Here is a 13,105-nt window from a genome sequence, read left to right on the forward strand (position 1 = left end):
CTTAGCTTACTACGCCAAGGCGGAATGTGGTCTGATCTTTTCTCCTGTTGGGTGATCACGCAGCAGCAAGAGACGATCGTGCGAAAGTAAGAGGAGATCGCACGACTCCGCGCTCGTGTTGAGGAGCTCGAGAATCATGTGGAGGAGACTACCCAAACTCCCCTGTCGCCACTTGTCAACACTCCTCATATCATCTCTGACTCGAACTTCGACCTGATCGTCTACAGCCGCCTGACCCTTCACGTTACTTTACTTCGCTCCATCTGCTCTCGTTGCCTGTGCAATGGGAGTGTACGTGAACGGGTGTATATCCTTCACGTTAATTTATGTTGCTACGTCTCCTCTTGTTGCCTTTGCTTTAGAGGTGGAGGTGTAAGCTATCGGATTATAGGATGGTCATGAAGAGAGAACCTACGTAGCGACGGTGGAGAGAAGAAGAAGGCGGTAGGGAGGCAGAGGGTGGGTGGAGGAGATAGGAGACGATATAAGAGGGGCTGGAATGGGAGGAAAGCGCCGTAGGATAGGGGGAAGGCAGAGACAGGTTCTTCCACGAACGATACTAGAGTGTTCAGGCGCACAGGAAGTCGGTATACAAGACATGCCACTGCAGTCTCGCACAAGCAGCGTCGGAATCTTATATTCCGATGCAGCCCAAATTTCCACAGCATAGCCATCGCTCAAATCGTCCTGCAATGCTATACACGTTTGACTTCATCACGCCTCCACCTTTCCCCCACCCTTCAACAAATCCAAAAACCCCTGTTTACTCATTTCATTCACCCTCTCCTCCCTCTTCTTCCACCCCACAACTCCCTCATCCCGCGCCTCCCTCGCAGCTGACTCCCCCTTAACCTGCGCCGCCCTGACCGCATTGAACAACTTCACAACACCCCTTTGCGCCGTCTTCTTCAGCCTCTTCTCCGCCTCCAGTACAGCTCCCGTATCCACCTCCGGCGTTTCCAGTCCTAGCACATCCTTCACCCTTCCCTTTTCTCGTATGGCTCGTTTCTCGGCCCGGATTTGCGCTTTCGCCAAGGCGTCGAGTTTCTGATCGGCGAGTGTGCGATTTGCTTCGGCGGCGGAAGCGGAGCGGGAGAGGACGGGGTCGGAGCGTTTGGCTGTGCTGAGTTTGGTGGAGAGGATTTTGGTGATCGAGGTTGCGAAGGCGGTGGGGTCGTTGCGCTTCTTCTTGGAGTGGGTGGAGGGTTGAGAGCTGGTGGCGGAGGTTTCTGAGTCGGAACCTGAGGCGGAAGAGGCGAGGTCGGGTTCGTCGTCGAGGTCTTCATCATTGGAGTCGTCGTCGTCTGCAGCTTGGAGGTCTTCCACGTCGGCTTCGGAGTCGGAGGCGCTGTCAGGTTGCATGTTCAATGCTGTGTTTTTTTGGAGTTCCTCATCTTCCGCGTCGTCCATGTCTTCGTTTGCTGAAGCATCATCTTGAGCATCCTCTTCAACATCCACGACAGGCGCAGCTTTCAATATCGACTTTTTCGGCTTTGCGCTTTTCGTTGCGTGTGATCCTCTTGCTCCCAATGGCTCCGCATTGCCTCCTGCTAGGATTACCGCCTCTTTCACGTGCTTCGGTTCCGTTCCATTCGGTTTCGGGGCGTCTGAAGCTCTTTGCACATTGATCGCCAGACCGTCCTCATCATCGCTGTCCTCTGAAGAACTGTGGTAGTCGGTCTGCTTCTTGACCCTCTTCACCTTCTTCTTCGGCTTTCTCGGCTCATCGTCGCCTCTTCTTCGTTTCGGTGCAGGAGGCATGTTGTTTGTGTGTGTTGATGTGGATGTGTATGAGGATCTCTAGGAAAAGTCGCGCTGCGGATGAACTTTCTGTCCCACCACTTTCGCCTCCGCAATAGTTCTAATTGGTGGGGTTCAGACGACATGTGCTCGGCTTCCAGTACCTTATTCACGACCGCAACATCACCTTGCGACTATTGGACTACCTACCTGCAACGACCTGATGAGGGACGACGACCGATCGAGAAGATAATCAACACCATCCGCCAGGTCAAGCGACCACCTCAATCCTCCCGCCACCACCACCTCACAGACCACCGCCATGGTTCTCCAAGATCTCGGGCGACGTATCAACGCCGCCGTCAACGACCTCACACGATCTCAGACCCTCGACGAGAAGGCCTTCGATGGCATGATCAAGGAGATCTCCAACGCCCTGGTAGAAGCCGACGTCTCAATAAAGCTCGTCTCGACCCTACGCAAGACCATCAAAACCTCCGTCAAGTTCTCAGAACTCCCACCCTCCGCCAACAAGAGACGCATAATACAAAAAGCCGTGTTCGACGCTCTCGTCGACATAGTAGATCCACATCAAAAACCATACGAACCTCGAAAAGGCAAATCAAATGTCATCATGTTCGTCGGATTACAAGGTGCCGGCAAGACCACAACCTGCACAAAACTCGCCCGATGGTATCAAGCACGAGGCTTCAAAACCTGCCTCGTCTGCGCCGACACATTCCGAGCAGGAGCCTTCGATCAACTCAAACAAAACGCCACAAAAGCCAAAATTCCCTACTACGGCTCCCTCACACAAACAGACCCCGTAGTCGTCGCCCGCGATGGAGTCAACCAATTCAAGAAGGAACGCTTCGAGATCATCATCGTTGACACCTCCGGTCGCCACCACCAAGAAGACGCTCTCTTCGCCGAAATGACCGAGATCCAATCCGCCGTGCAACCCCACCAAACCGTCATGGTTCTCGACGCCTCCATCGGGCAAGCCGCAGAATCACAATCCCGAGCTTTCAAAGAAACCGCCGACTTTGGCGCCATCATCATTACGAAAACCGACGGCGCTGCGGCAGGAGGTGGAGCCATATCCGCTGTTGCCGCAACACATACCCCCATCATCTTCATCGGAACAGGCGAACATCTCCTCGACATGGAAAAGTTCAATCCGCAATCTTTCGTCTCGAAATTGCTCGGTATGGGCGACATGCAAGGTTTGATGGAACACGTACAATCCCTCCGTCTAGATCAGAAAGACACGATGAAGAACATTACTGAAGGCAAATTTTCCGTTCGCGACTTGAGGGATCAACTTCAGAACATCATGAAGATGGGCCCGTTGTCCAAAATGGCGGGTATGATCCCTGGACTCTCGGGAATGATGGGGGGCATGGACGACGAAGAAGGCTCGATGAAACTCAAACGCATGATCTACATTTGCGACAGCATGACGGTCAAGGAACTGGACTCGGACGGCAAGATCTTCGTCGATCAGCCTGCAAGAATGACTCGCGTGGCGAGGGGGAGTGGCACGAGTGTCCGCGAAGTGGAGGAACTGTTGACACAACAACGCATGATGGGCAACATGGCGAAGAAGATGAAGGGCGGAATGCAAAATATGCAGAACGCACAAAAGGCGATGGGTGGCGGCAACCAGAAAGCCCAGATGGCGGCGATGCAGAAGCGTATGGCCGCCATGGGCCAAGGCGGAGCGGGTGGCGCTGGAGCGGGAGGCATGCCGGATATCGGAGCAATGATGAAGATGATGGGTGGAGGTGGAGGCGGCATGCCGAATTTGGGAGGCATGGATATGCAGAAGATGATGAGTATGCTCGGTGGCGGAGGTGGGATGCCGGGCATGGGTGGAGGTGGGAAGAGGTAGCGGGTATCTGCAAAGGCCATCCAACCCCAGTTACACCTTGCCCTGGCTCGTCGATATGCCCTCCGTCCCTTGAGTACAGCGCTGATCGATCTCCGCGCCGCCCGCTCTCGTCCAGCAATCTCCGTCGACGGTCCCACCCTTGTGCTTTCGCAGGTTACAGCGCCTGATCACTGAGAACTCCCATCCGCCGCTCAGGAACTGCAATAACGGGCGCGTGTTGCATAGTCGTCTGCTTGGCAGAGCGGAATGAGGATGGTGGCTGAGAAAACAAGGCGGAAGGCGGTGGAGTTCATGTTTGCGATTGCTTGGAGGTGCTTGATGAGTCTAGCGCGGCGGACGATGGCGCGGAATCTGAGGGTGGCCGGGTCCGCGAAATGGTGAACCTTTACTGCGAACGGTAAACTCCTTGATCTCAAGAACCGGTTCTGCGATTGGTGGTTAGCGGACGGCACGACTTTCACCGCCCTTAATTGCCGACATCATCACGACAAAAGGACGAGGGCCAGTTTCCCTGGACAAAAGGCAGATGTCGCCGATATCCCTGGCCGACACGCACGTCTAGGCCGCAAAACTCATGGATCTGCGCCGCGAGCTGTCCCTGACTCTCGATCTTGGAGATCGCAGCTTGCACAAGAGAAAACGGAGAAACAGATTCGAGAAAAGCATATATCCACGAGCCACCAACGCAACATCAAAAAACCTTTCGTTCTCCGGCCCAAGAGTATAGTCCGAACGCAGCTGTGGGAAAATACAATACCGATCTTCTCATTCTTCCAATACTCTCCACATGTCGTTCTATCGCCAAAGCAGGGGCAGAGTGGGAAGCTCTTTCGAGATGAGCCTCGCCTGCCTGTCGCTGTGCTGTCCACGGCAAGCCCGAGATGAAAAAGATGGAGAAGAAGACTATCATTCATCATCACTTTCCTCGGCTGCGTCCAACGCAGACATGCTCAGAGCCGTGGTATCACTTCCTTCGATGCAGCATGAGCGTTGAGCGTGAACATGACCCTCTCACCACATCTGGGAGTCTGGAATCCCTTTCCCCAACCCCAAGGTCTCGCCCGCATGTAAAGAAGAAGAGCCGGGAGAAACGGAAAGTCATTGACATGATCGTCAACGACAAAGTGCCTTGTTTGCAGCAAGTCAAGTCAAAGCTTTCGACAACAACAACCTCATCATCTACCATTCCATCTTCCCCAACCCCCCCAAAAATTTCACCTCCACCTCAATCTCATCCCCATCTTCCGCCTCGCTTTTAGTAAGTTCCAATCTCCGTCCGTTCAACTTCCCTAGGATATCTATTAAAACCTTCAAAAACCTTCAGACCCCCAACCCCAAACCCAAACAAACCCTAATCAAAAGTCCTCGTTTCATTTATACCAACCCCTACGCGTACCGACCGCCAACTTTTCCCTCCCACCGACCGTCCGAGACAACAGGTCCCTTACGAAACCTCTCAGAATCTTCCCAAATGCCGATTTCCTTCATCCTCAGTTGTGCTCTCAGTCCTTTATCGCCCTCGACGGTCACATACAAATCTGGAATTGTCTTTCCTTCCTTCCTTTCTTCTACACGTGGGACTAGGTTTCCCATCCCGGATTACCTTGGCGCGCCCTTCGCTCGGGACCGAAGGACTACCCACAATTTTATCTCCGCATTTGAAACCAGAAACGAAGAATACAAGCGAGAGAGAAAAAACGGTAGCTGTGCCTTGCGCAGGAGACACGCTTTAGGACCGTATGCAGCCGATTGCCGCGCCGATGCAACATTCGTTGTGGTGCTTGACGAAGTCAGTCAGACAGTCTGTTTATGAACATGCCCACTCTGACCAACAGAAACGAGCTGACCGAACACGATGAGAATCGAGAAAGGAGAACGATGTTGTTTTGGAACGATGGTTTGGAGTGTATTCTACTTCATAACTCATCTACGAAAAGGGTGGATCGGACCACAGGAATCTCCAAGCCGAGAATGACCATGATATGTCTGGCAATCGCCATGCCATGCATGCTGTCCCAAATGAAGGCGCATGCTCAAGCAAAGCCATGCCAATGTGGTTGTGTCCAAGCGACGGTCTGTATCCCCCGGGTATGTATCCAATTAGGTCATCCCATCATGCACCACATCATATCAACAGCTCTTTTCTTTGGCCATGCGCAAAAACGAAACGTCGAGACAACAGCGCTCAACTCTTAAAAGGCAGACGCATTACGCTCAGCCTTCTCCGAGTCGATGACGATGCTACCCTTGCGCTCGTCGACGATGCCCTGGGACGAGGCGAAGGTCTCGTGTGGCACCCACTTGGCGGAAGTGCGTGGCGAGGTCTCCTCCATCATGCGGTCGACCTGCTCTAGGGACAGTCCCTTGGTCTCGGGGACAAGGAAGTATGTGTAGATGAAGGCAAACGTGCACAGAGCACCCCAGACGAAGAAGACGGAAGACTTGAGGTTGCCCTCGTCCTCGCCGACCATGTATCTGTGAGAATCGTTAGTTTTTGAAATGGAGGCTTAATGACGGCTGGCGCTTACGGAGTGATGACAGCAATGATGGTGTTCCAGAGCCAGTTGGAGGCGGTGGAGAGACCGACACCACGCGAGCGGATGGGGAGCGGGAAGATCTCGCCGATGAGCACCCAGGCACCTGGACCCCAAGTGCTGGCGAAGAAGAAGATGAAGATGGCGATGAAGGCGATCTGGGCGTTGACGGCGGGAATGTTGTTGGCAATGGTCTCGCCGGCGGCGTTGGTGGAGGTCTTGTTGAATCCGACAGTCACACCAATGATGGCGACCAGGAACTGGCAGATCAACATGCCGAGAGCACCCCAGAGGAGGATGAAGCGACGACCGAATTTCTCAACGGTGTAGAAGGAGATGGGAGTGGAGCAGACGTTGACAAGGGTGAAGATCAGGGAGATCAAGAAGGGATTGCCAATGGCGCCGGTGGACTGGAGGAAAGGAGTGGAGTAGTAGAAGATGAAGTTGACACCGGTCCACTGCTGCATCATCTGCATGGAGGTTCCGAGAATGGTCTTGCGGAGGTTGGAGTTGGACTTGAAGACGGAGCCGGTAAAGCAGTTGGTCCAGCCCTTGATCCAGGATCCGGAGGGGATGACAGAGCGCTCGTACTCCTCGTTGGCGATGATCTCGGCAAGCTCAGACTCGACGTACTCGGAGTCAGCTGGCTGCCCACGGACACGGGCGAGAGCCTGGCGGGCCTGCTCAACGCGACCGCGCTTGACGAAGTAGCGAGGAGAGTCGGGGAGGAAGAAAAGACCACCTCCGAGGATGAGACCCCAGGCGAACTGGATACCAATGGGAATGCGGTACTCGCCAGTGTCGCCACGGTTCTGGACGCCGTAGTTGACGCAGGCCGCAAGGAGCAGGCCGATGGTGATGCAGAATTGGTATCCAGAGACGAGCGCACCGCGAACCTTGCGAGGGCAGATTTCGGACATGTAGAGAATGACAATGGCGGACTCGAAACCGACACCGACACCAGCGATGGCACGTCCAGCAACGAGGAGGTCGCGACCGGTGGAAGCCATCTGGAGGATGACACCTGGGAGGAGATGTTAGCACGTGAAATTGCGGGGAATGCGCAGGCGCGGAAAAATGCTCGGACTCGAGTCGAGTCATGGAGCTGAAGAAAACTTACCGACAATGTAGATGGCGCATCCAGCGATGATGGTCCACTTGCGGCCAATCATGTCGGAGATGTCACCGGCCATGATGGCACCGAAGAAGGTTCCAGCGGAGAGAATTGAGGTGATGAGAGAGGTGTTGCTTGAAGACAGCTTGTCGCCATCCACGTAGGAGCCATTGACCTCGGCGATGAAGCGAGGCGAGTTGAGCACACCGTTGATGTAACCAGAGTCGTAACCGAAGAAGATACCACCGAAGGAAGCGAAGGCGCAGAGCAGGTAGGCCTTCCATGTGACGGGCGCCTCGATGCGATTGACATCGGCGGTAGCGACGAGGCCACCAGCCATGACGACGGTTGTGGATGTGCGAAGGGTGGTGGTGGAGATGGTCGTCGAAGGATGCTCGACGGTGAGGATACCCAGGCGCAATGCAGGTGGAGAGCGACGGTGAGGTGGTGGTCCAAGGTTGGTGAAGGTGGATGAGGAGGAAGAAGAGAGGGAGAGAGACCAACAAGGTCGGTCGATGTGCGGATTAAAGAAGTCGAGGCAAGCAGAGACAAGCTGAGCTAGAAGGCGCGTCCGTGCCCCAGAGCTTGTGAATGGCCCGTGCCGGCGCAATTTTCGAGGCTTTTCTCAATGAGGAGATGGCGGAGAACCCAAGCGGAGCCTCCAGACTTCTAGACTGGGGTCCGACATGCGGACTCGACTCGAGACCTTGTGCGGGCCAGATGTGGCACACTCGATTCCAGCCAATAACCGCATGACCACATCACAGCCACGACGATGCAATTCCTCATCGTGGTCATCATCGTCGACATCTCGACCAGGCCAGTTCCCAGTCCAGCCTTACGACGATCCGGGTTACCTTGTGGAATGTACCACACCAACACGCCGACCGCTCGCTCGCCCCAGTTGACCACAAATTCTACGTTGTCATGGCATCCATGGCCGTTGTGCCCAGCCGCGGTTCGGCACCCACACCTCTTTCCTTGGTCGGTAGGGTTCCACTGCATCATCAAATCCTTTCAAGAGGATCAATGTGGCACATGATGAGAGGGTATTCTTGGAGTCATCATATGAAAGTGGTGTGATTTGCAAAGTATGGAGTCACATCAGAGATTGAAAGAGGCACGGTGCATTGTTTCCTGTTCCTGTGCTTGTGCTTGTGCGCAGCTGTGCCCTTTCCAAACAACCCCGTCCATTCCATTCCCACGTGCAAATCACATGTGTCAGGTCAGGTATCCCTTGTCAGTCCAATTGAACATGCCGAGTCAAAGGATCATCGCTGTAAAACATACTCATCCTCGAGTATTGAAATACAGCCCTCGTATTCGTCCACACAGCTGTCCATTCATCTCCCTGCACACTGGCCTCCTCTGTTCCTTCCCACCGGTCCCTCCAATACAATCATGAGCCGCCTGCGGGGAGAGGAGAGTCGAGGTCTGACGATCTCCACGGTAGCTGATCGATCCGACGCAGTCAATTGGACGCCCCGCGCTTCCAGCATCAGCCTGTCCGTGCGACCATGTGAGATTCCCATCACATCATCATGCTCACACACACACAAAATGTCAAGGTATGCTGGTATTCTGGAAGGGTTGTGCCTGAACACATGGAAGCACTCGACAGGCAAGTCGACATGGCATGATCGTATTCGCAACTTCGCATCGCGATCTCGTCCCACAACATCTCGTCCTCTTCCCGGCTCACCACTACCGAAGCCCTTCCTGCACTCCACTTTCCACCGCGAACGCTAAAAAGTCCTAGCGCACTGCAACCGTCGCAGCGAGCAGCGCGCGTGATGAGCGCGTGACTAGCCCAAGACTTCCTCCCGCCAGCGACGCCAGTCACGCCACATCTCTCAAGGCCGATTTTCCTATTCTGGCAGCGACCCGAGGGAGAAGCGGCGAGGCTATGGGCAGCCATGAATCTCATCTGCGGGCAGCCATACACGTCACTCTATGTTATATACAGGAATGCACAGTATTCGTTACCAACGATAATGGTATTAAGTTTGTTTATGTAATTCCACACACGAACGCCCCTAGCTCTGCCCGCGAGATTAGCTACAGAGGACGTTGCAATATCACTTTTTGAAGCCTTAGCCTCTCGTCTATATCGAAAGCATGCAAGTTCATAGTGTTCGGTCTCTCACACCGTCGCAAGGTAGTAGTAAAAGCAAGAAATTACACCTAAAAAGCACCCTAAACGCCTCGTCTATATCGAAGAAGGAGGAATCCCCCTACGAGCCCGCAGGCCAGTCGTCTTAGTCGAGGTCCTAGCGGTTGTTAGTTACCTCGTTCTAAACGGCTACTTAGGAGAGAAGCAGGTGCCACGTTATAGCCGCGCCGCCCTAGATCTGCTCGAGTAAAGCACAAAGCATCGAGCGCACTTCGCGGGTCATCTTCTGTATATCTGTTAGAAGTCTTCGTTTCAAACGAAGAGGTATACATACCAAGATGCGGCCGTTGGTCTGGCGGCTCGTCCAGGTACCCTACAGAATCGCCCAGTACTCGACCATCGCATCCTTCTACAGACAGCCACACGGCATAAAGTCCTCGCCGTTACGGCCGATAGGAATGTCGGTGCCCCTCAGCATAGCCGTATTCGCGGTCCAGCAGCCATAGCACTTGGCTACGCCGCGAGCTCCACGCTAGCTGTGCGCCCTGTTATGTGTTAGCAGCCGCTCGTTTCAAACGAGCTCGTTATAAACGTACCGTAGGAAGCCTTCGACAGAGGAGTTAATCGGCTGAGGACAGCTGTCCGGACCCTAGCGAATAGCGTAGTAGCGCACGCGGTTACGCTAGTTGTTCGAAAGGTTAGGCCACTGCCTATTAATCTCGGCGATCTAGCGGTTCTCTTGTGTCGAACGGTTGGCGTTGGCAGGCAGGGCGTTAAAGCCGGCCTAGGTAGTGCAGTTGGAAGCTATCGTTATAAACGAGGGCGAGGGAGAGGGAGAGGACTTGGTGATCTTGGTGTTCGTTCTTAACGAGAGACTCAGATAGGTGTAAGTGTTGAAGAAAGGAAGAGGGTTTAAAGTCGAAGAAACGGCGGTATAAGAAGACAGGCCGGGTCCAATTCGTCATTAACGAGCGTAACAGGCAGCATTTACGTCCTGTCTGCTAACCGGAAAACCGAGCATGTAGCCTCGTTATAAGCGAAAAGTCGGTCAGATGGCCGCCCAAATAAGCTCGTTGAGGACGAGAATGTGATAAAATCAGCTCGTTAAGGGCGAGAACGTAATAAAAACAGCGTCTATCTGATAGAAAACCCGCCCAAATGACGGCCGAACAGACTGCACCTTCACGCGGTGGCCGTCGTAAGTACCTTCCTTGGAAGGGAAACCAAGACAGTCTGGAAGAAACCTCCTCGAAAACCTCTCGAAATCCGCCCGAAATCCTTCTCGAAATCCGCCTCGAAACACAAGCTACAGAACAACAGCACGATTCGAACGAACAGCCCTCTACGAACGAGAAGAAGCAGTCCACTCTATCCTATACGCGCACCTCCTCGAAATCCGAACCGAAATCGCACCTCTTTCCCTCTAGAGATTCGTCGCCTCTATGGAAAAGTGCACTTCAAAGAGCTAGAACTCGGTGGAATCTACAACTCTGCGATCAACCTGCGTAGCTATATGCGCTAGAAGGCGGCATATAGTTCTACAAAGGCATATTAAGGACAAGAGAAGGCAGCGAGTTGGACAGCTGCTTCTGCACTGCTTTTGCACGGCACTTTGCACTGCTTTTGCACTGTATTTCGAATTCGCAGAGTGCGAAGCGGAAGGATCCGCTGAAAATTCTGCAAAAAGCTTGGCGCGAAAATTCTGCAGCCCTAGGCTGCAACACTCGTTTGACTTGGCACGAAAATTCTGCAGCCCTGGCTGCAGACAACAGACAACGACACTCGTTCGATTTCCTTTGTCTTGCATTTGTTTAAAGTCCTTTGGCATTGCCTTAGGCACGGGGTTTCCCCTAAGGTCAAAGAATACTAAAAGAATCTGATTGTAAATAGATCTACTGCCTTGCTTGCAAGGCCGTCCTACATAGTCATAGACTCCTACAGGACGTAAATGGAACAAACAAACAACAAACAACAAACAAACAACCCGCCCAAATAAGCTCGTTAAGGACGAGAACGTAATAAAATAGGTGCCTATCTGACAGACAGAACGCCTATATGACACGTTTTGCCCCTTAACTGAGCACGTTGTGAACGAGAACTAAGCACGTTGTGAACGAGAACTGAGCACGTTGTGAACGAGAACTGAGCACGTTGTGAACGAGAACGTAATACACACAGCCCGTTAAGTAAGCTATCGAGGCGCCTACTGAGTCTGAGAAGGCGTTTGAAACGAAGTGCTTGCAGCATATGCAGACTTCCGGGCTAGCCAGGATAGCCGAAGAGATGTCCTCGTTATTACCGTATAATCCTGCTCGGTAATAACGAGAGGAGGAAGTTAGTACTGCTGGTTCGGCTGCAACGAGTACTGTGGCTGTAGCTAGCAATACAACTACGGAGGCTGATAAGGCTAGTATTAGCTATTCGGTAGAAACGAATAGTAACCGCTTAGATGCTGCTACTGCTGCGGCTGGAATTGCGGCTGGAATTAAGAGCTCGGAGGTAATAAATACTACTACTAGGGCTGAAATTAAGCATTCGGTTGTAACGAGGACGGCGGCTGGTGCTGCTGGCTCGGTGTATACGAAGGCTGGCTGTTCGGCATGAACGAGGGCTGGCTGTTCGGCATAAACGAGGGCTGGCTGTTCGGCATGAACGAGGGCTGGCTGTTCGGCATGAACGAAGGCTGGCTGTTCGGCATAAACGAAGGCTGGCTGTTCGGCATGAACGAGGGCTGGCTGTTCGGCATGAACGAAGGCTGATTATTAGACTCCTTAGTCCAGTTTATGTTTGACGGGCCAGCAACAACCTTCGGCTGTACAGCCTTCGGCTGTAACGAGTCGAAGGTTGTTTGCATAAGATGCTACGGTATAGGCGGATTGCTCGGTATAGTTATCGGTTAAAACGAGAAGCTATCTCCCTTATTCTCTTTGTCAGAATCGGTCGCCTTTACCTTGCCCTTCTTCTTCGTTATCTTCTTCTTCCTTTTTGAAGGGTTCGTTTAAGACGCAGAGTGATTCTTATTAACTGTTTCTGCATACAATGCATCCCGACGGTTGCTCGAGATTGGCTGTTCTCGACGACGACGAGCAAGCTAGTGCAGCTAGATGCGTTGTGCTCCTCGTTGCCGACGAGAAGGCAACGACTTAATCTCCTCGATCTCCTCTGCCTCGTTGTCTTCGGTTTGAACGAGGTCCCTTCGAGTGCACTTCCAGCGCCTGCCGATAACGTCGAGGGAAACGGGCCTCTTCTGGACAATACACTCGCGGATGTAATGCGAGCAAGGCAGGTCGGTTGTTTCTGTAAATACCCCCGTGCAGTCTGTAACCGGCTTTATGTTATCCGTTGCTAACGAGTACTGTCCTATAAGGAGCGTAATCGCGTACCGGTATACCTTTCGATGCAGCTTGTAGAAGATTACCGGAGTTTGTAGCAAGGTCTGGCTCGTTTCATCCGAAAGGTCTTACTAGTATTTCTGTGCTTGCTTTTCACACCAGGGTATCGTACGTTCGACAAGGCCGAAGGTGTCGGACTGCGATGTTCTAAGCCACTGCTTTAACATCGTATGCACGCCTTCGACTCGAGATGTTGCTCGGATAAGCCAGGTTCGTATTCGGTTTAGACGAAAGGCCGCCTAGAGCGAGGTATAAGGAAACTACTCTTTCTGTAGGTATTCGTAGCTACCGAGCCATATATCTTTCAGCGCAGCATAG

At 53.0% G+C, this 13,105-nt stretch overlaps 3 protein-coding genes across 3 annotated transcripts; 1 reads left to right on the plus strand and 2 right to left on the minus strand.

Moving 5' to 3' along the window:
- Positions 1-714: 714 nt before the first annotated feature.
- MYCGRDRAFT_87313 (uncharacterized protein) lies at positions 715-1,761 on the minus strand (the record flags this gene model as incomplete). Its single annotated transcript, XM_003850197.1, has 2 exons — positions 715-1,421; positions 1,638-1,761. 2 exons carry the CDS (start codon positions 1,759-1,761, stop codon positions 715-717), a joined length of 831 nt encoding a protein of 276 aa, XP_003850245.1.
- Positions 1,762-2,062: 301 nt separating this feature from the next.
- MYCGRDRAFT_75124 (uncharacterized protein) lies at positions 2,063-4,048 on the plus strand (the record flags this gene model as incomplete). The annotated part of the gene is made up of 1 exon (XM_003850110.1): positions 2,063-4,048. The coding sequence occupies one exon, from the start codon at positions 2,063-2,065 to the stop codon at positions 3,632-3,634; it is 1,572 nt and encodes a 523-aa protein (XP_003850158.1).
- Positions 4,049-5,516: 1,468 nt separating this feature from the next.
- On the minus strand, positions 5,517-7,786 carry MYCGRDRAFT_105594 (uncharacterized protein; the record flags this gene model as incomplete). Its single annotated transcript, XM_003850196.1, has 3 exons — positions 5,517-6,109; positions 6,163-7,192; positions 7,289-7,786. The coding sequence occupies 3 exons, from the start codon at positions 7,620-7,622 to the stop codon at positions 5,827-5,829; spliced, it is 1,647 nt and encodes a 548-aa protein (XP_003850244.1).
- Positions 7,787-13,105: the final 5,319 nt, after the last annotated feature.

The sequence above is a fragment of the Zymoseptoria tritici genome, chromosome 8 (assembly GCF_000219625.1).
Source record: "Zymoseptoria tritici IPO323 chromosome 8, whole genome shotgun sequence".
Lineage (NCBI taxonomy): Eukaryota > Fungi > Ascomycota > Dothideomycetes > Mycosphaerellales > Mycosphaerellaceae > Zymoseptoria > Zymoseptoria tritici.